The 22,364-nt window shown below is 34.8% G+C and overlaps 2 protein-coding genes across 2 annotated transcripts; both read left to right on the top strand.

Annotated features, from left to right (window-relative positions):
• The first annotated feature begins 795 nt into the window (after nt 1-795).
• On the top strand, nt 796-12,861 carry LOC123534188 (uncharacterized). Its single transcript, XM_045316309.2, has 18 exons — nt 796-977; nt 1,739-2,006; nt 3,004-3,075; nt 3,925-4,030; nt 4,405-4,552; nt 4,981-5,113; nt 5,351-5,416; nt 5,949-6,014; nt 6,348-6,529; nt 7,140-7,272; nt 7,803-7,960; nt 8,311-8,515; nt 9,094-9,158; nt 9,474-9,515; nt 9,740-9,851; nt 10,194-10,403; nt 10,934-11,039; nt 11,337-12,861. Exons 2-18 carry the CDS (start codon nt 1,764-1,766, stop codon nt 11,762-11,764), a joined length of 2,475 nt encoding a protein of 824 aa, XP_045172244.1. The 5' UTR covers nt 796-977; nt 1,739-1,763; the 3' UTR covers nt 11,765-12,861.
• A 3,492-nt stretch (nt 12,862-16,353) lies between these two features.
• On the top strand, nt 16,354-21,165 carry LOC123534390 (uncharacterized). The gene is made up of 2 exons (XM_045316619.2): nt 16,354-16,487; nt 16,779-21,165. The coding sequence occupies exon 2, from the start codon at nt 16,844-16,846 to the stop codon at nt 18,380-18,382; it is 1,539 nt and encodes a 512-aa protein (XP_045172554.2). The 5' UTR covers nt 16,354-16,487; nt 16,779-16,843; the 3' UTR covers nt 18,383-21,165.
• Nucleotides 21,166-22,364: the final 1,199 nt, after the last annotated feature.

Raw genomic sequence — 22,364 nt, forward strand, 5'->3', positions numbered from 1 at the left:
GTGTGTGAGACTATTTGTATAAATAATAATCCTTTATGTCCAGCAACTGATTTGACATCACCCTAGATGAAATCTATCTACCCCTACTGTGCGCAATTTTCATCCATCAAAATATTTCAAAAACAATAAGCGTACACTTATCATAATGAAATTTTATACAGCGTAAGCCTGTACCCGTACATACCATCCATGGGGTAAACTTCAGTTCAGTAAGTTTCAAAAATATTCGCATAAGTTTGAAAATGTCATGACAGATTTTATTGTAAACGCTTGAATTGCTGAATTAAAATATCTTTAATTGAATCTGAGCGTCTGTTTTCCAACTGATCATTCATTCATGCAGACCACATTATCTGAGCGATGGTATCGCGTTAATCTATAATTTGATAGTTCACTGGTACACAAAGAACACCGATAAACATTTGTGATTACTTTATTTAGATGCCCAAAAATATAAGAATCAATTCATTCACAATATACAATTAATCAAATTAACTGAAATTATCAGGATCGCCTTTGATCTGCCGTCAAAACAATAAGTCAAAGTAATCCGAAGTATTGTATTCATAACACCGCTAAACCAAATGTTTCAATGTTTCGTATTTTCTACAATGGTTTAGATCCACCATGTTAATCATATTGCATGTCTTGTTGCGCAAACTAGAGCTATCTCTCTCACTCTTTGTGAAAAATGCATGACAATCGTGCTAGTTTTATCGCATACATTTGGACACACACATGCAACAGTCGGCTGTCTTTCCTAATTTGCATCCGGGGGGTCTAAACTGTCCTACTAGATAGAATGATGTCAGTCATTAAGTGGAAGCTTTTGTTTTAGCTATCATATAAAATTGAAAGAATGATACATAAACTGCAGCATACGTTACATGTGATCTGAAGGAATTACTTTAGAAAACATATTTCAACTAATAAGTTTATAACAATTTCAGACTTAGTGATAGGATTTGCGAGTACATGTAAGTGTCAGTAATGCATATATCTTTCATGAAATTTCACAAATAGCAGAATATGTGATCCAAGCATTGGCAGCATATAGACAGTTTGATTCTTAAAGATTGATTTTTGAAACAAAACAATCTGTTTAAAACAATGTATTACTTTAAAGCGCATCATTATTCGTATTTACGTAATTTGGTTGTTCTCAAAACACATTTATATTTAGACGGTAACTCCAAATAACCTCCGTTTACGAACTGGCTCTGTTTCATGTGATAAAAACATATGAGAAAAAAAATCGTTTTAAATTAAACGTTTGTAATCTCTTCCATCTATTAAGGTGTTCCGTTTGGACCATCAATTTTTTTATTCCTGAACCCCATACCTCGAAAGACGAAATCACGAAACTTCGATGATGAAAGTCGAAACCACGATGGCGAAAGTCTAAATCACGTTGGCGAAAAGACGAAACTACGATGGTGAAAGTCGAAATTACGAAACACGAGAAAGAAAACGCGATATCATTTCGCATTTTCACCATCGTGGTTTCGTAGTTTCATCACGGTGGTTTCGTAGTTTCATCATCGTGGTTTCGTAGTTTCATCATCGTGTTTTCAACTTTCATTATCGTAGTTTCGTGATTTCAACTTTTCGAGATATGGGGCTCGGAAATAAAAATGTCGATGGTCCAAACGAAACACCGTATCCATCAGCACTAAAAACTTGAAAATGTTGAAGAAACGTTAGCTTAACTGCATTTCTTTCTATTTATGCGAATTAGCAAGGAATCAGTGCAAGTGAAGAACATGTCGAACGGGGGTGATGACGTCACAAATATGGAGGAGACCGGATTTAAAGTAGTGAAGAAGAGAGTCGGTGGAGGATACAAATATGTAAAAGTGAAAACTGAAGTGAAACAGAAAAAAGTTGATCCGATTCCAAGCAAGGAAGTTAAAGCTCAGAATCATATTTCTGAAAAACTGAAGGAAGAGTCCGAAAAACATGAACACGAAAAATCTGAGAAAAATGGAAAAGAAAGTATTGGAATTGTAAGTATACAATAAATGGTCTGATTGGCTTGTATGTTTGTAATGACCATAGCAGCTAATCCACCATATGTTATTTTGCAAATATCTTAAACATTACTGGAAGTCCTTTTTGTGAAAAAGAGCGTGCGCTCACATAGATATATTGTTGACGTCAAAATTTAAATAAAATCAAACTGTATCATCATCTATTTAAGAAATTGTTTGTTTCCGGTATCCTGATCTACTCTAAAAATATGCCGCGACCCTAAATGTTTTTATGGCGTTGGAAAAATATCTTCGATGTCTTCGGTATTTAGTATACTTTTCAAGGGAAATTGCTCTTTCTTCATTGTAACTCCATTGTAGAATCCTACCTACCTACCCTATATATTTTGGGCATGTTACCGGAAACAAACAATATTTTTAGGCCCAGTTAATAATTAGCAATGCAAGAAACATTCCATGTCAATAAATCAATGTCGCATAAATACGGATATATGTTCTCAGTTTCAGTCATTCCCCACAAAATGTTTCATTGGTCGAAGAGAAAGTTCGCACATTATATATAGAAAAAACAACACCATTTTTAAAGAAATTCTTGAAAGGGTTTTGATATACTGATAGTTAGGTATAAAAAGAATTGCTGTTAGACTATGATATATTTTTCAAAATATTTCAATTCAAGTGAATCGATATCAATGTAATTATTATGATTATCATAAATTCGTTTTCGGTGAGAAAATCTCCAGAATACACCGAGAATTAACATTAAACTATTTCTTTTTCGAACTGATTTTTATTGCTAGTCTTGTTGCTAATCTATGGTAAAATCTGTATTCTTGAATTCATTTATACCATATACAATTACGTTTTTTAAATGAAAACATAATGTTAAATGTGAAATATTTTTTACATAATTTACATTATTGCCTGCAAACACCTTAAAGTATATCTATAAATACGCTGCAATTGTACCTTGCTACATGGCGCCCTTGCACGTGTTTGTGTTTTTTTTCAGCAATCACCTGCGGGGTCATATGAAAGTATATCTTTGCCATTTTCATCAGCAGATCTCAGGCGAGAGAATACGGTAAGTTTTTGTTTGTGACTTGTCACATCAAAACGGACCGTTCGTTTATTTGTTGTTTTTGTTGTCCTGAATTCAAGTAACTGTTTACCTTTGTTAATCCTAAAAGTACGTACGGATATTTTTTTTTAAATTTCTACACAGAAATGCTATTTAATGCACTATCCAGAATTTTAAAGAAGAAAAAAAAACTAAATAGATAAGCACTTTGTGTGACGGCCCACAATGAGACATTACAGAATATGAACGCTAATTGTTTACATTCCTAGTGGTTATCGACAGGTGTTTTGTAACAGGACCTCTTTCATCTCTCCTTTTCTGCCTTTTGTTTGTTGAAAGCCCTGGGTGCCCACAGCCCAGATAACATCTCATCATTTAAACTTTGATCGTAAACCCTTTAAGTATTCATCAATCATTTTAAACCATAATCTTGCCGTTTTATGTATAGAATACTGTAATAATAATAAAATAGTAATAAATTGTTTTTGAAAATGTGACATATTAAGAGTACGTAATATACATTTAACTTATTTCCAGTACGATCTTCTATGCAAATGCAAAACTTATTTTATGTTAAATATATAATATAGTCATTTCTATCGGCCTTAACATAGTCACGTCATAAAAACCAAAGGGCGGAGCTAGAAATCAAAATGATCGGGGTACGCCATGGGTCAGTATCGATAAGTTCTCATATATACAGTAATTGTACAGTGTCTTCAACAACAGCGATTGTTAGGAAATTTGTGTCAATAATAATTATCATTTTGCAGCATATTTATAATTAACCCATTGAATCAAATAAAGTTTGTTGTTATAATATAGCATAAATAAACCGGATATATATTTTAGTGTGAAGGAAAAGTACGGTACGAAGATTTTCCGATCTTGAACTATATACAGGAAAATGTTATTGGAAACAACATAACGATAAGTGGGCCATTTGGACCCAAAAGAGGTAATATTTTTATTTCTCATAGTGTGATATGTACATTTAAATGCATTAACAATAACTGATGGAAATATAAATGAATAAGTATGTAAATGATGGCATGGAACTTAATCTATCAGTTACAATTTTATTGTTCTTATGATCTTAATTTGTAGCCAGCTTGTTTATAATATAAAAATCACATTTTGGCGTTGAATATAGAGGACTATATACCCGTCAACTATTTTGAACAGAAACGAGACTAGTGATCTAGAGATAGATTAAATTGCAATTGTTCACAGGTGGTCTAAATTTTATTTATGGTATTTTGAACTTTCGAATGCTACATAGCAAAGGTCTGCTTAATAATATAAAAAGCTCTCAAATATTTGTTCTTGTAGCGGTCTATTGCGACTATACGGCTTCTGGTCGATCCTTGACATTTATAGAAGATTATATACGGACATTCGTCTGTCCGTTCTATGCCAACACACACTCGGAGACCGGAAGAAACGCCCGACAGACTTCTAGATTTAGAGAAGAAGCGAGGTACTTCAAATGTTGTAGCATAATAAAACAACAGTTTATACATATTTTATTTATATTAGTCAAACCATATTATAATGGCTACACACCAGCAAACAAACACTCACTGTCTTTAACAGGCAAGTGGCCTTTATTCACAGGGCAAAAAACATGCACATATATTCACCGTAAATGAAACTCGTGGTGATGTCTGTCCGCACTTAATCTTTATCAGGTTTGACTGTAATTTGGAAGAGGTATATGTAAAAATATGTTTTTTTTTTTTACAAAGGCATAAAACAGCCAATAGATCGTATGGGAGATATTTTAAACAGTCGGGAACCATGTCACGTGGGCAACCCTATTACAAAATGTATTAACGATTTAATTGTCTTTCAAAATAGATTCAGCGAAGAATTCCATTTTAACCATATATTATTAAATACTCTTAGGTCGATAATTCGAAAATGTGTGAACGCGGGAAAAGATGATGTTGTGATTTTTACTGGAAGCGGCGCTACAGCGGGTTTGCATAAAATTGCTTGGGGACTGAAAATCAACCAACCTAGAGTAGCAGAAGAAACGGTGAGAATAATGTCATTTTATACATTTTATAATATGTCTGTAAATCATGATTCCATTATTCATTTCATAATTTTGTTCTTCTTTGAAGTCAGTTACACTTCTACATATAAAACATGAGAGAAAAAACTGCCGATCAATGGAAACAAATTTACAATCGTTTATCCTGCACCACGAAGCTGTGTGCAATAAACAAACACATTGAAGACTATCTGTATGGTGTTAAATATCTTGTTGCAGGTGGTTCTGATTGGACCCTACGAGCACCATGCCAACATGTTACTTTGGAAAGAATTCGGCACGACAGTAAGTCTAAATTTAAATTTTAACGTTGATATGAAATTTATGGTAACGTAATATTATAATTTCTGGTAACGTAACACTGAACATTTTTACAAAAATCTGCCGATATGAATTATGCAATATGTGTGTGTACTTTACCCTTATAACAGATACCCCTTCAAGCGTATCCGAAATTATAAAACCTTTGTCCGTCTTACTAACAGAATGTCAGAGCGGACGCAGTTGTCCAGCGATAACACTATCTGACTACGAAACCAGGGGTCATGAGTTCAAGCCCCCCGCTTCTCCAGCTAAAAATTACTAACATTTGGATAGAGTCCCATGTATGGATGCTTTACACCTGGCACGCTTAAGAACCAGGGAAGCTTCCGGAATTGGAGCGTCTATTGTATCTTGCACTATCCTCCCACTAATATTACTAACAGTCTTCTGGAGGAGTCCCCATATGGGTTACCGGTGGCGACTATAATTAAACTTATATACACACAAACAAACTAATAGAATGTCTAGACTCATCATTGTTCGTTCTTTTTAGGTGGTACGTGTACGAGATAAGGACGACGGATTAATTGACACTGACCACTTGGAGACAGAGTTAAAAGTAAGTTGACATTTTGTCGCAACTCTGAGGCTATGGATACCACTCGCAGGATAAAAAATGATTAGCTTTCACCGCCATATTTTTGTAAAGAATATGAAGACAAAAAGTTAAAAAATTGAAAGAAACAGCAACAGTATGACAATGCCTTTAGATATTTTACATAGTTTGTATTTTATTACCTGTTTCTGCATTTTATTTTTGGGAGATCTTTGTATTTCTTTTATTGCTATTATTTAACAATTACAATTTATTTTTAGTCAGAATTGCCAATTTTGAGAGAAGATTTTTGAAAATAAAAACATGTCACTTTTTTGCACAAACTTGTACTTCTAGTTTTGGAAAGACAAAAAGCGACATATGCTGGTGTGTGTATCTGCTGCCAGTAATGTGACAGGAATAGTTACCAATACAGACGAGATCTCCTCTCTAGCCCATCAGTATGGGGCCCTCGTGGCATTTGATTACGCCGGTGGGGGACCATACCTTGATATCAATATGAACTCTTCAAAAAAGAGGTAATTTGAATATCTAAAGCGCCATAATTCACGGCTGTGGTTTTGGTCTGAATATCTCTATTTCATAGTGATGTCTTATCTTGATTTTTCTGACGTCATAGCTTTTGTATGACAAATGGTGTCAGTTTTTAAAATTGTCTTTGAAAGCAATGAATATACTTTTATACGCATAATCAACTTAAAAATCTTGTGTTATAACGTCCGATATTACGGTGCCTGAAAAGTGACATGTGAAACTCTTTTTTTTTTTATCTTTTTACGAAATAAGATTTCGTTTACGAAATAATAAATCGTTTTTACGAAATAACATTTCGGTTTACCGAAACACATTACGTTTTTACGAAATAAGATTTCTCTTTTACGAAATAAGATTTCTCTTTTACGAAATAAGATTTCCTTTTTTCCCACAATAATATTTCGTTTTTACGAAATAAGATTTCGTTTTTTTACGATATAAGATTTCGTAAAAACGATTTTTTTTGTAAAAGATAAATAAATAAAAGTTTCATATGTCACTTTACGGGCACCGTGCGATACAGAGGATGAATATCTCAAATATTTAATTTCTCTAGATATATCTTATTGCCATATTTTGTTTATCTATAAACAGCTGTAAAGATGCAGTGTTCATTAGCCCACACAAGTTTGTCGGTGGGCCAGGCTCACCTGGAGTTGTTGTGGCAAAGAAATGGATGTTCAGAAATAACGTACCTGACAGAGTTGGTGGAGGGACTGTGGTTTATGTAAGTATTCCGTTCGTGTAAAATAAATTAAAGTGGACAATGTGACAATGTTGTCTTCTGTAGCAGCTCTCCATAAGAGCTACACCTTTTGTCTGAAACAACAGACAGCAACTGTAATAGCCTTATTCTAAATGTTACGGTCAAGGTTTGTGATTATAGCTACTTACATTTTTATGCTTTTTGCATTTCCCATTTTTCACTTTCAGCAAGACACATGGTCAAAATATAACATTGACATATTTTCAGGATACATTTCACAAATAAAAAGAGTGTTTTAATTTGTAAACCTTGATTGTGACATTTAATATAATGCTGAATCTAATGTGCAGGTCTAGAAATGTGCCAGTTTAATGTTTAGGTTTTATCTTTTACAATATCAAATCAAATAGACAACTATATATTTGGTAACGCTCGCATTCAATTATTTTTTACAGATACGTAATATATCGACATTATATTTGAAGCCATCATGATAAGTTATGTGACATGTTGGTTATAAAAATATATCAGCCTGCTTTCTTCTATCTTAGGTCTCCAGAGACACACATGCTTACACGAGCGACATTGAGGCTCGGGAAGAAGGCGGTACACCCGCAATTATTGAATCAATACGCACTGGACTGGCCTTTCAACTGAAGGCGGCTGTAACAGAGAAACTCATTGCTACCAGAGATGAGGATTTATGCTGGTAAATGGTGCATTTAAATAAACTCTCTTCAAGACCAAATATGAAGTTTTTCTGAAGATCCTTGATGTCCCCAGGAGGAAAAGCACTGATCCCCCAGACTTTATTCTTTGACCTGAAAATAAAACTTTTTATTATTTTTTATGGTTTTGTCTGCTTTATTGATTAAAAAAAATAAAGCGCATTTAGAATAGTTCTGACATGGACCAAGGCAACAAGCTAACTGTTAACTGTCACTATTTAAAGTATACGAGAGTTGTATTTGCCGGTTATACTGCCTTATGTTTCATCAAATCTATTCTCAGTATTGTTTTCTGATATATATATATATGAATAATTCTTGTATATTTTAGCCGAGCATTTTCGGTTTGGGACAGGAATCCTAATCTCGTTGTCCTAGGAAGCCACACAGCTGAAAGGATAACCATCTTTTCATTCATCGTGCGCCACGAAGAGACAGGAAAATTCGTGCATTACAACTTTATATCAACACTTTTAAATGATCTCTTTGGCATTCAGTCTCGTGGTGGCTGCGCATGTGCTGGACCTTACGGTCATGTAAGTTACATATCTTCTGTCAACAGCATCCCCTTTTTTAAATATTGTCATTTCTAAAATAAGCAAAAAATCAATAAAGTAAGCAAATGGACCACTAAAATGTTTGGTATGATTATAATGACATAATAGCATAGGAGCTGGTTATGTATAATGCAACTTGTTTGTAAATGTTGAAGAAATCCTCTCTGAGCAGGGTCATTGATATCTAATTATTTCTAACAGTAGCTGAGACGTTGTTTTGTTCCTTCCTTTGTTTGTTTTGGGTTTAACGCCGTTTTTCAACAGTATTTCAGTTATGTAACGGCGGGCAGTTAACCTAACCAGTGTTCCTAGATTCTGTATCAGTACAAACCTATTCTCCGCAAGTAACTGCCAACTTCCCCACATAAATCAGAGGTGGCGTAGGAATGATTTCAGACACAATGTCTTTTATTAAATCGTCAAAGAGAACTTACGCCATGCCCGGGGATCGAACTCAAGACCCCGCTATCCGTAGATCTGCGCCCTCCCTACTGAGCTAAGAATTATATAAACTGAAATGGATAATAATATTTGCGTTTATATTTTCTTATTGCTAGGATTTGCTTGGAATATCTGAACCAATGGCAAAACGATTGAAATGGTTTACCAACGAACAACCAGGGTCAGTAAATATACGTTTTCTCATGTCGTTCAATGTTTAAAGAATAGAAAGATAAAGTTATTTTGATTATTTAAAACTCTCGATCTACTTAATTTATTTGCATTTTTTTTATTTGTTTGGAAATAAAACTGCTGAGAGTACGTTATTGTAGTTTTATTACATGTTTATTCTACATTTGTCTTGATATTATCTACCTAAATGAACATACATGTATATCAAACAGTAATCCTTTAAAACTTGCTACGAAACTGCGGTTCTATTTTCAAATTGGTCATACATATTTCCTATATTCATTCATATACTTTCTCTTTGTAGAATGGAATCGAACTGTCCACAAAGTCCAATAGGAATAATGAGGTATGGAAACAAGTGGCTCACGCTGAACTTTGCAATTAATAATATATATCAATAGTTTATAATCAAGTCTTATCTAAAAACATTTTCACAGATCATTGTAATTTTATTAGATTTTGATCTCATTTAAGTTTAATATAATAGGAAAAGAAGTTGTATTCTATCCTGTGATTGGTGTGAAAAGTGGATGAAATATGTACAAATGCTTTCCATTGATTCTTTTACAGACCTGGTTTCGTGCGCGTGAATCTGCCATATTTCTATGACGACAAAACCATTGATTACATCATCAAAGCTGTAGATCTGGTGGCTACGCATGGCTGGAAGCTTCTCCCTTTGGTAAGAATGTGTAACTGAATCTTAACAAAAATCTACACAAAATTATCTATGTCTTTGCCATAGATGAATTTAATTAAAACTTAAATTACACTTTATACATCATAGGGTTGTACCTGTAAACTGTCTGTATGACGTCTTGTGCTCACAGACACATTGTTTGGTTGTATAACTGTTAACTGTATCTATGTCAGCCTGCGCTTATGCCCATAAATATAGTCGTAAAACTAGTTATAACCTTCGTTCGTTGAAGTCGGAATTATTCGATTAGAAAAAAACATTTTGTCTTGATATGCTTTTCATATGCACGTTTAGTATTTCCTGTAGTGCAAATATTTTTTTCAGTACACTTTCGACCCATACAGCGGTGCTTTCATCTACAAAGGCGAAATATCGGAAGATAATGAGGAGGACCTGTTCAGTTTGCAGGATATCGATTATCGCGGGAGATTTCACGTGAACCGGAAACCACCTGACCTTGCCAGTACTATTTTGCTCGATGACATGCTGCGAGACGCCGAAAACATCTTCCGAGAAGTTTCGGACAACAAAAAGGTTTGTAGCGTGTTTATAAATGATATAAGACTCCTTGTTGCGCTGTTATATCTTTTTTATCATAGCGTTGTAAATGTCATTATTGAAGCTAAAGATATATATCACCAGTTCATTAATAACGAGTCCGTTACCATTGTGTGTAGAATTCTTCACGTGAGGAAGCCATCCAGCCGGCATACGGAAGGTCAGTGGTTCTACCCAGGTGCCCGCACGTGATAAAATAATGCACGGAGGGTCACTTGGGGTCTTCCTCCACCAAGAAAAGATAGAAAGTCGCTATATGGCATTTAATTGTGCCGGTGTGCCGTTAAACCCAACAAAAAAGTCACCATTGTGAGTGAATTATATCATGTGAGAAAGACTGCGATCTGCCTATTGGGTGGATTCCACCGGGCTGCTCCCGAACGCCCCACAAAAATACCCATACGTGTAACTGAAGACCTCTTTACAGCAGTAAAAGCTGGAACATCAACATAAAAATTATCTAAACTTATGAATATTATTTTTTATTCTATTTTTGTATTTTATAGGCAAGGGTGTCAACGGCGTCGAAGAAATTGAATGATATTATTCCAAAGGACAAACGAAAACTTCGTTGGTTCCTGTCTCCACAGGAAGCTAGTGACTTGACAACAGGTAGGTATCGATTAGAAGGTTGCCATAGTATGAGACGCATTTTGATTGAACATTTGAAATGCGGAAGTCATAGCACAAGAACCATTTCGTATTTACATGGAGGTAATATCTCTATATTACCTCCATGGTATTTAGCCTTTGAAATGTAGAGGCAGTGCGAAAATAATAAATTAAATGATCATATTTGTTGCAAATTAATGGTTTTTGAGACAGTATGGATTGTTTTGAAAATTATGATACTTTTACAATATTCTGGTGGCAAGTTTTATGTTCCTTTTTTTAATCTTAACCTAACAGGATCAAAGAAAGTGCGACGCTACAAGCAGATTATGACACCGAGACTTGATAGCAGACTAACGGAGTCGGATTCGGCACCGGAAACGTTCAGGAGCCACTTGTCAGAGTCAAACCGTATAGAAGAAACAGCGTATGGTAACACGAACTCACAGGAAAAAAATCGTGGCGACAAGGACAGTGCAATGAAAAAAGAATTTAAAACTGACAAACTGAATTTGCAAAATATATGTGAGACTTGTGAAACGGACAAACCAGAAGCGCTCTCATCCAGGATGCAATATTCAAAATTACAAGACACAAGCACGAAAATGGCATTTACAAAATCACAGAAGAAATTGAACGAATTCATGCCTGTCAGAGAAAAAGACGTGATGTCTTCGTTTGCACCAAAAAACCAAAAGTCTCGAATATTGCTACCAAAGATCTAGCAATCATGTATTTGCATTTTCAGAGATAGGATCAGATTGTTTTCGTCTTTTCGTCCATTTCGTAATCGAACTTTTAACGTACTCTAATAGACATTTGCAAATTGAGGCATTTTTAAATAAGATATACAGTGTTTAATAATATTAACTAATGTAACTAATGTAAGCCTGTCCTTGATAATCATCAGTGTTACGGAATATCTTAGTAAGAATATGTATGCGGTAAAAAATGATTTACGTTATTTTTTAGCGTTTGAGTATTTAAATTACGGTTATTTTGCACTTTCGGATTAAAATCTTTTTTCTACCATGTAGAATTTAATTAAACCCTGATTTTTCAAAACTTCAGAATACTAGTCTACTTATTAAATTCAGCAAATAAAAAAGATACGGTCGTGTGCTTGATTTTTGCTAGGCTGATTTGAAACATTTGGACTTCGCACAAGTTTTGACTAAATTTTTCCCGAATAGAAATTGTTCTACAACGTAGATTTTAATGAAACTACATACAAACGCATGACCTATATTATGATGAAATAATTTATGCGTTCGTCATGTTTTAAGAGATCTGTCCATTTCAAGCCGATTTTAAGAAATTATTTTCATGTCCAATGTTTTACAAAAAAAGTGTTGTAAAGCATATCTTAAGTTTAGATAGATAAGTATGTTGCCATTTTAATAAATTTACGCATGATTAGCCATTGATTCATAAAATGGTTTTCGTCTCCGTACGCCGAGTCCAGGCTTTATTCTACATTATCCGGATAAATGACGTTAAGCCATCACTTCCGGTTCATCAAACGTGCAGAACTACCTTAAGGGTTAACGATAATTCGCTTTTTTGTTTTATGAGTTTCAGACCTGTTTTTATAGATCTTTGGTCAATTAACCATCGTCTGCATTTAACAGTGGAATCTTAAATAAATCGTAAATAAATCAGTGATGTTTCTATTCCATAATTATTTTTTATTGAAAATATTTCAGATTAAGTTAGATGATGATTTTGATAATTTATTACCAACAAACGATAACTTTATACTATTGTTGATATTGATTGTTCTACCTCATCAAAGAAAATTTACAATAAACATAATACAGCATGGTGTTTTTGTTGATATCATCATATTCATCATCATCTGCTTCATCATCATCATTATCATCATCATCGTAAGCCACAGAAGCAGCGCTAGCATCAACACTGTCATTATCATCCAAAAAATCATGAATCATCCTCCTCTCCATGTCGACCTTTTTCAAAGATTAAAACAAACCATTTTAAAATCATTTTAACATTCACCACAAGATGAATTATTTCCAATAAGAGAAAGCCAGCATGAAGGACGAATGTTTTACCTCAGTATGCATCTGTGTTAGAAATACTGTAATAATGCAACACTGGAACCAGATAATAGCAATTGTACCATAATACGAGTGGTGTTCAAATATGAATGCAACCAGGCCAATATCTCGCTTTTAACCATGATTTGCACGAAATAGGTACATATATCGCATAGAGGGTTGTGTAAGCTCTCCATTGATACAATACATGTTTAAATCCGTTCAGTCTAGCTTTGACAATAGATCGATTAACACTATCTACTCGTGTACACTAAAGCTAAAATGGTTGGGAAAAGGTCTCTTTTTACTGACCAGATACGGTCCTATATCAAGAACCTCTGTTTATACATCGGTATTCATGCGAAAGACATGTTTAATGAAATATGTCGTGTTTATGGGAACAATGAACTTTCTTTTTCATCTGTCACACGGTGGTGTAAGAAATTTAAAAGTGGTGTAGATTCAGTTAAAAGATGCGCCTCATGCACGCCGTCCGAAAGCTGCAACTTCGCCAAAAATAGTTGAAAAATTAAAGGATTTGATTGCTACGATGCAAGATTTACAACTAGGCATATAGCTAAACGCGTTTGTATCTCAGTAGGAGCTGCTCATACAATTCTCAGACGTGATTTAAGGTTTCGATGGAGGCCTTGAGAAACAAAAATCAAACAACACCAAATCATAGAAAGAAAGAGTTGTTTGACATGAAAATTGAACAGCATGTAAAACATGTATATTACTTTACGAAACAAGTGTCAGTATACTGATATAAACATTAAATTCCGGAAACGGGCTGCCTAAAGGGGCTCTACTTCCGGACAGTTAAACGCCTTTAAAACTCACCATTTTCAAAGAACAGTTACACATGTTCGTTTTGATGCATTTGCAATAGCGTGCGATTGGTGAAATTTCGCATAACAAGGTGGAACACAGTTTTCAGCAATTGTTTATCATTATTTCTTTACATATGGCATTCATTTTCAAAGGGAGACAACTGTTCCCGATTATTTTAAGTACAAATGGCATTCATTTTCAAAGGGTAACAACTTTTTCCGATTATTTTAAGTAATCTTTGAGAAAAAGTTGTCTCCCTTTGAAAATTAATTCAATTTTCATGTCAAACAACTCTTTCTTTCTATGATTTGTTGTTGTTTGATTTTTGTTTCTCAAGGCCTCCATCGAAACCTTAAAAATAAGAAGGATAAGTGCCAGATGGATACCCCATCTCCTTACAAAAGAGCAAAAACTTGCTCGGGTAAGAATCGCCAAACAATTGTTGAAACAGTTCCCTAAATACAACAATCGATCTTTCGCAAATATCATCACTGGTGATGAGACGTGGGTTCACTTTTATGAGCCCAAGCGAAAGATATAGAACAAAATATGGGCAACCAAAGAAAGCCAAAGACCTTGCATAGCAAAACGAACAATGAGCGTCAAAAAGGTAATGTATGTAATTTTCTTTACAAATCAAGGTCCTTCTATTCAAATTGTCGTACGAAAGGGTAAATCTGTAAATGCCAAGTTTTACAAAGGCAAGGTCCTTTATAAATGAAAAAAAGATATTTCGCAAACCGTCGACCAGCAACTGGCCTCCGTGGTGTCAGGTAGTTGCAGGACAATGCTTCGTCACACAAAACGCGAATCCGCCAGGTCTTGCCCCTTGTGACTTTTTATATGCCCGTTTGAAAAACGGGACGTATTATGGGAACGCTCCTGGCGGGCGGGCGGGCGGCGTCCAGAGATTTTTGTGTGAACTTACAATTTTTTCTTTGGATTTTTTTTTTAAAGATTAACTTAGTTGTTACTTTAAATAACTTACATTTTAACTTTTTTATAATTGACCGTAGGGAAAAACCAAGACCACTTTTCTGTGGTACAACATTGATGTTACTTTCAAATTTAAGGTGTATTTTAAGGTATCTCTACCTGGTAAGGAGTTTTTATGTGGATTTAGAAAAACAACAGAATTACAATAATTAATAAACAACCATAAAATTTAAATTCCATTTGCAAATACAGGTGCAAGTGTAAAGAAATTTGCTGTGACGGGCGTATATTGTGACATTCTGGCACTCTTGTTCCTATTTTCAGGCTCAAAAAACACCTTGCTGGAAGTAAATATCAAACGCGCAAAAATCTCAGTTCGGCTATTTTCCAGTGTCTGAACAGTATACCTCGAAAAGATTACGCAAACGCCTTTAAAAATTGGATAAAAAGACTGAAACTTTGTATATCACATGGTGGTGAGTATTTTGAAGGATTGAGATAATTATTTTGGCATTGTTTGTGAAGCACTTCTGAAAACTGGCCTAGTTGCATTCATATTTGAACACCCCTCGTAGTCGAAACACTGAACTGTCGATGTGACTCAAAACCCAGTTAACAATATAAATAAATTCATTGCATGACTCCTTTCTTAAATAGCTAGCCCATAGCTTATTCCATTGACCGGCCAGTAGTTCAACCCAGGATTGCTACAGCCAAAACTTTAAATAACTATGCAATTTATTTCTGATGTCTTATAATAAAACACTTATTAATTAGCATTTGGTCCTTCGGACCTAGTTAAGATCTTTTGACTATTGGCCTCAGAGCCTTTCAATATATGTATTATATTACACACTTACTAAGTGGCTTGCCGGTCGATAGTTAAAACTATTGCCCGAACCATTCAATATATGTATAATACTACACACTTACTAAGTGGCTTGCCGGTAAATAGTTAAAACTATTGCCCGAGCCATTCAATATATGTATAATACTACACATTTACCAAGTGGCTTGCCGGTCTTTAAAGTTAGTTAAAACTATTGCCCGAGCTCTGGAGTATTTTATTACATTGCACCAGAAATAAACTTTCAAATTTTTGACTAATAACCTAAACATGTGTTGAATATAGACCGGTAATATAGCACACGATCTGGGGCGGTGATTTATGTAAGGAGACATGTATTAAACATAATTGTGTGTAATATTATGAATGCACGTTATCATAAGATCTTAATTAAATATCAATAAAAACATCTGCTTAACGGAAGAACTAATGTGCTATATGGAAGTAAATAATTTCAAACGAATAGAAAAATAAAAACAGATTCAGTTTCGTTTTGGCCCTGGTATAGACCCTTGTTAATTAAACTGCGCAAATGGGGTAAAGGTTATAGAGAGTACATAAAATATCTGGTTAGTTAATAGGGCTGGTGTAAACGTAAACGAAATTAATCGATTGGTAACATTGAACTTAAACAATGGCTTGAACACGCACGAAGTACAGTCAATATATTTTCACATGGTGAATGGTTATAACTTACTGTTTACAAATATCATGAACACAAAACAAAATCTTACAATTCTACATTCAATTCGGAACATTGACTATATGGAAGTATGCACCTTTTTATTTAGTTTTATAAATAGTAAACAGCATTCAACTTCGTGTAAATAAAGTTTGTGTCTAGCAGCTTTTGTAATTATGTAGACATCTTATAATAATCATCTTTTTAACTGTGTTTTGTTTGTAATTATCACCACAATATTAGTAACTGGGTTAATCAGATTCATTGTAATTCATCATATTTGATCTTATTTCTTCATCGTAAAGAATTCAGGTTTTTGTAGAGGTTTACAACTTTTTTGATAATTACTTATATTTCTACGGCATGAACTTCCTTTTCAGGACTGAAAAACAGGCGAAACAAAACAAATCAAATATTATTGAAGCAACTGACAAATAATTGGACCATGAAAGTGAAAATCATAGTTAACAGACTTGCTTTATTTTGCTTTTTCCAAGCCTTTGTAGTAATATTAACTATCATGTACGTACTTGTATACGTGCCAGACTTGGTGCTTGTTGAGGACAGCAAACAATTAAATTCTGAAGAAGAAATGGTGATTTTGGAAAGGGAATCAGAACAAAAGCGCCAAGATATATTAAAGGAGCGTCGTGCATTGTCGAAAGGCGTATCCAGGCAGCTATCTGGCGGGCAGACCTGCGTGCTGTTTCGTTTTGATGCATTGCCTGGACAGGAACAAACTTCTAGTGTTGCTATGATAAACGACGGCGATGAGTATGCATATCTATCAAAAGAAGGAGAATATATGCCTCAAAATATTCCAGAATGGTTTCATACAAAAACGGACTATTGTAATGGGTGTTTTGTGACATATGGCCTATCAAAATGTCTTATTTCTTTAAAAGAAGTAACAATTTATCCTAAATTTGGTCATGGAAAACCAGGGGGTGAAGAGTTAGAGGATGTCTTTATGCAAACTGAAGAGGAAGAAGTATTTAAATTGGATAAAGGTTATTTTGTTTTAAACTCTAACGAACTTGACTTGTCTGGCGTACAGTTTAATACAGTTTTGCAGAAATTTACGAATGGTCTTCTCATAATGAAAGAAACTGACATAAATGTATTAAATGCACATAAAAAGCAAGATAGGATCGCTGTTATTACAGCAAGACGCGAATACGCAAACTTTTATCATACAACAATGGATTGGTATGATATATTCTTGATAATGGTACTATTCAAGATCGATCTATACCATCTTGAGGTAATCTGGCTCGACGCCCATCCAAAGTCAAACTTTGATCCAGCATGGGAGATTCTATTCGGGGTACCAATCAGAGTTGGGAGTTTAAGTGATCCAGTGAAGTACGAACAGATGATCTGGAATGGTTTCGGACACAAAAGTCATATAAATCAGCATCAGATTGAATACCTGCCTTTTGTTAACGAGTTCCGTCATTTTGTTCTGAACCGATTTCAGATTAATGACGATCACGAGGTAAATTGTAACGAATTACGGATAACCATTATCTGGAGACGCCATTATATCGCCCATCCTAGGAATCCATCCGGATACACCTCCAGACGAATTGCAAACGAAGAGGAAGTTTGGAGATCGGTGAAAGAAGCTGACTTTCAAGCGGTTGTGAATGGTGTACAGCTCGACCGACTCAGTATGGTTGAGCAGCTCGAACTCGTGTCTAGAACTGATATTCTTATTGGTATGCACGGTGCCGGACTTTCGCATATACTTTACCTACCTGAAACATCTGGTGTGATCGAACTTTACCCAAACTACATGTCTGTTGCCAACGCTCATTTTCGCGCCATGTCAAAATGGCGGCGTTTGCGTCACATCGTATGGATGAATCAGGATAACAGTTTAGAAAAGAAGGACCACCAGACGTATATTCCAAAGACTGTCATTCAAGACCTGGTGGATACTATTAAAGAAAATATTTGTGAAAAACGAATAGAGTTATGAACTTTTCTGCAGCATATCGAACTATCTGTACTAAACGCGACTATTGTTGAATAAACCTTATCTGAAAAATCGATTATCATATAGCTTTGATCGGTATCTTCCGTAAATTTACGTACTTTTCCGAAATTAAGCGGGTATAAACCATGTTTTCAATAATTGCCTCAATGGCTCAACGTTCAATCTTATGTTTACATTAAAATGCTAGTGATAGAAGGAAAACGACAGTAAATATGTAGGCAAAAAGAGCTATGTTGCACCTCAAAATGGTAGCAACGCATTTTGGTAGTCACTACCAAAATTCGGCCGAGTTTTGATAATCACTACCAAAATGCGTTACACTCAACGCAATTTGGAAGTTTACAAAAATGTAGTACCAAAATGAGTTTGATATGTAAACATCCAACGCAAAACGGTATTAATAATAATCTCATGATTTACAAAAAGAATATTTTGTGACGAATGGATAATATTATAGATTATTAAAGAGAGTCATAATGGAATTTAGTCGCTCATTCGGCCTTGACCTTTTGACCTTGAAAATATAACTGCTCTAGATTCAATCAAGCATGACCATTGGAACGCACGTGAGAGGTCAATGCAACTCTTAACTTTGACATACATCGAGAGGTATTGACGGAACTTGGCACAACTGTTCACTACAATTATTTGATGCGTCGATCGCATGACCCTGTGACAGGTTTCACAAACGCCCGTAAGTAAGTACAGACTGTTTGAGATTAAAATTCAGGAGATTCACGAGAAGAGGTCACATAAGACAGGTTGTAAAATACCTTTAAAAGTATATACAAGGTAGACATGCAACCTTTATCCACCAAAAAAAGAATCTGTAAATCTAATGACGGAGAATCCAGCTTTTGGAAAATTATTCCAGTAAGCCCACGCCCACATTTTACCATTCTTTTACGTTGTGTTTCAAAGATTTCTGCGGCGGACTCTCGAAACCCACACCTTTAAAGAGAAAAAACTTTTTTTGCCGGAATTATTAACCTAATACCCCTAAAACACGCACAGAATTCACCATTTATGTTTATTTGGGATGTTTATAAAATTATCTAGGTGGAAGACTCGCGTGCCATCTACACATTTATACTTCGTTTTACAGAATTCATCATGTTCATGATTTAAAATATCTCAGTGGACAATCCCTCCAACAACACTAGCACAACATTAAAACAACAAAACAATACAATGTTACTGCATATGAAGCGTCGTTTGAGGCCCCTTTCACACGCTCAGGAATATAAATCTTAGTTGTTTTTATACGAAAACCATATCTTGGGAGCGGAACTCTCTTTTGTGCGTAATGTAAAAATGGGCACAGCCCCTGATGTAGATAAGAAAAAAAACTACCAAAGAACGTTCCATTCCATGATCCTTAACGCATCATATGTACCCTTGCAACACATTTTGTCGCTACCAAAACTCGGCCGAATTTTGGTAGTGACTACCAAAATGCGTTGCTACCATTTTGAGGTGTAACAGAGCTATAATTATATCAGCATTTTAACGTTCAAGATTAATTTGCGATGAGCATTTTTGTGTTTAATTAATTCAATGCCAAAGCATATTAATTCATTTTACATGTTTACTTATTATTCTATTATTGATTGACTTAAATTTTTGCTTTAACTGAAATAACTAAATGTTAATATTTCTTCTTAATGCATGTTTAAAACACGTTAACCATCTGCCTCTTTTTTCTTATTTGTTATAAATGCAAACTGAACAAATATAATTCTTCTATTTTCTATTTCTTGATTGTTTAAATCACATTTAACTGTCCTGCGTAAAGAATGTAGTTTTATCACGTTCTAGTTTTTGCACACAATAAAATAAGTTTCATCATTTATTTTAATACCGTTGGTTTTAAACACGCTTTCTTATAACATTTGCAGAATCCCTCGGAATACGTCGGATACCAACCAATCCCTCGGGATTCTGCAGATGTTATAACACGAAAAAACATGCGTTATCCCTACATTAGAAACAAACCTCATATTCTAATGTTCATAACATGACCAAACTTAAATTCTAAAGAAAGATAATTTTTAGCCAAAAACATATCAAATTTGAAGTAGACAACATAAAGTATAATTTGTTTATTTAGAGAACGAATAAACCTAATTATTATTTCATGGATTCTCAGTTTATTGCTGCAATTAAATATCTCCTTTCTTTCAATGAAACTTTTGTAAAAGTGCAAAATATCCGCTATAATAAAAATGAATAGTGAATATGACTTTTTGTCTTTTTTTTATATACTAGTAGTATATTTTTTTTTGTACTATGTTTTGAGGCTTCAGACCATAAACATAATTGCAGAATTATCACCCCTGAACATTGTCATTGCAGAATCTGTTTTTCCTATGTTTCTTTTTATATATTACATTTTACTCATTTGTATGTGTGTATTTGTAAGGTTAGCATGGGATGGTTCCCCGACCCATGTTTAACCATGTGACGGGGAGAATAAACGGGGTTACCCATTGGGGCCTCAAAAAAAAAAAAAAAAAAATACCCGCTATAAGCCCCCATTTTTACCGTTTATTACCGCTTAGAATGCTTTTTAGATTTTTTTTTTATAAAAGGCAATAAAAGTAACAAGCAAGGGATGACTACTTACTGTAAGCCTAGAAATGTTGGATATGCTGTAACATGACATAATTATTTTACATTGGATTAAACATTTCTACCACTTTGCAATATGTGTTTAATAAAAGCGTATTGGGAAAGAATCGAGGGTTTTGGCAGGAAATGTAAGGGCATGTTAAAACACAATTTGGACTGTGCAAAATACACGATTACTAAAGCCGCGATTAAAACTTATATACAATAGCTGTTTTGTTTGTTTTTCATTTACAGTGTTTCAAAATTTATATCCAACGATCAACAGTTGAGGTCGTTAGACCGAAAGACGTTGCACAACGCTCCCTTTCTCTGGGTACGTATGTATTTACGTCACGGTGCAACCTATAGGTGGAGCGTTTTGACGTCCAGCAAACTCCTCTCAATACTATCCCTGTTTTTATTGACATAAGCTACTCATTCTGAGACGGTCGTTCCTTTCATGACTGCATCACAGCGGAGAAGGTTCGAGTGGGGCATGCATTTACTATTCCTGCATACCCTACCACGCTGAGATTGTTGTAATTCTACTACATTATGGGTAGTTTGGGGAGTCTCAAATTTTCTACAGAAACTTGTGATAATTTTAACTATTTGCTCTTACAGTTATTCACATTTAAATTTGTCCGTGTTAGGGCTGTAGTTTGTTGGCAAGTGTTTTACTACAATGATGGGTACGAGTTAGAAAATTTAACCAGTATGTACTCTTTCCAAATATATTTTTCTGCAGTTTTATGAATACACACACGTTTTAAGGATTAGAACTTTCTTTTGCAGTTCTCTTGAATCCATTAGGTACTCTATGCACAATTTCCATACGAATCAATCTGATTTTCGTCGGTGATATTTTGGTGTTTCGTTCATAAATGGACTTGAGAAGCCTCTTCAGGTCGAGGGGAAATACAAAATACAACAAATTCATTAGCAATGGTCGTGGTAACTGTGAAAGCAATGGTCTGATAACTGTGAAAGCAACGGTCGTGTTAACTGTGAAAGCAATGGTCGTGATAACTGTAAAGCAATGTCGTGATAACTGTGAAAGCAATCCGCGTGATAACTTTGGAAGCAAATAGCTTTAACTGTGAAATAATGCCCTGGTTAACTGTGAATAGCGTCGTGTTTCGTGAAACAATTTGGAACGAAAAGGTCGTGGTAACTGTGAAAGCAAAAGTCATGGTAGCAGGCAAAGCAAATGTCGTTCTTACTGTAAAAGCAAAGTGCGCTGACTTTCCATCACTTGCCCCTCGTAGTAACTGTGAAAACAAAGGTCGTGGTAATTGTGAAAGTAAGCGTCGTGGTAATAGTGAAAACAAAGGTGGTGGTAATAGTGACAGCA

Source organism: Mercenaria mercenaria, chromosome 12, assembly GCF_021730395.1.
Source record: "Mercenaria mercenaria strain notata chromosome 12, MADL_Memer_1, whole genome shotgun sequence".
In the NCBI taxonomy this organism is placed as follows: domain Eukaryota; kingdom Metazoa; phylum Mollusca; class Bivalvia; order Venerida; family Veneridae; genus Mercenaria; species Mercenaria mercenaria.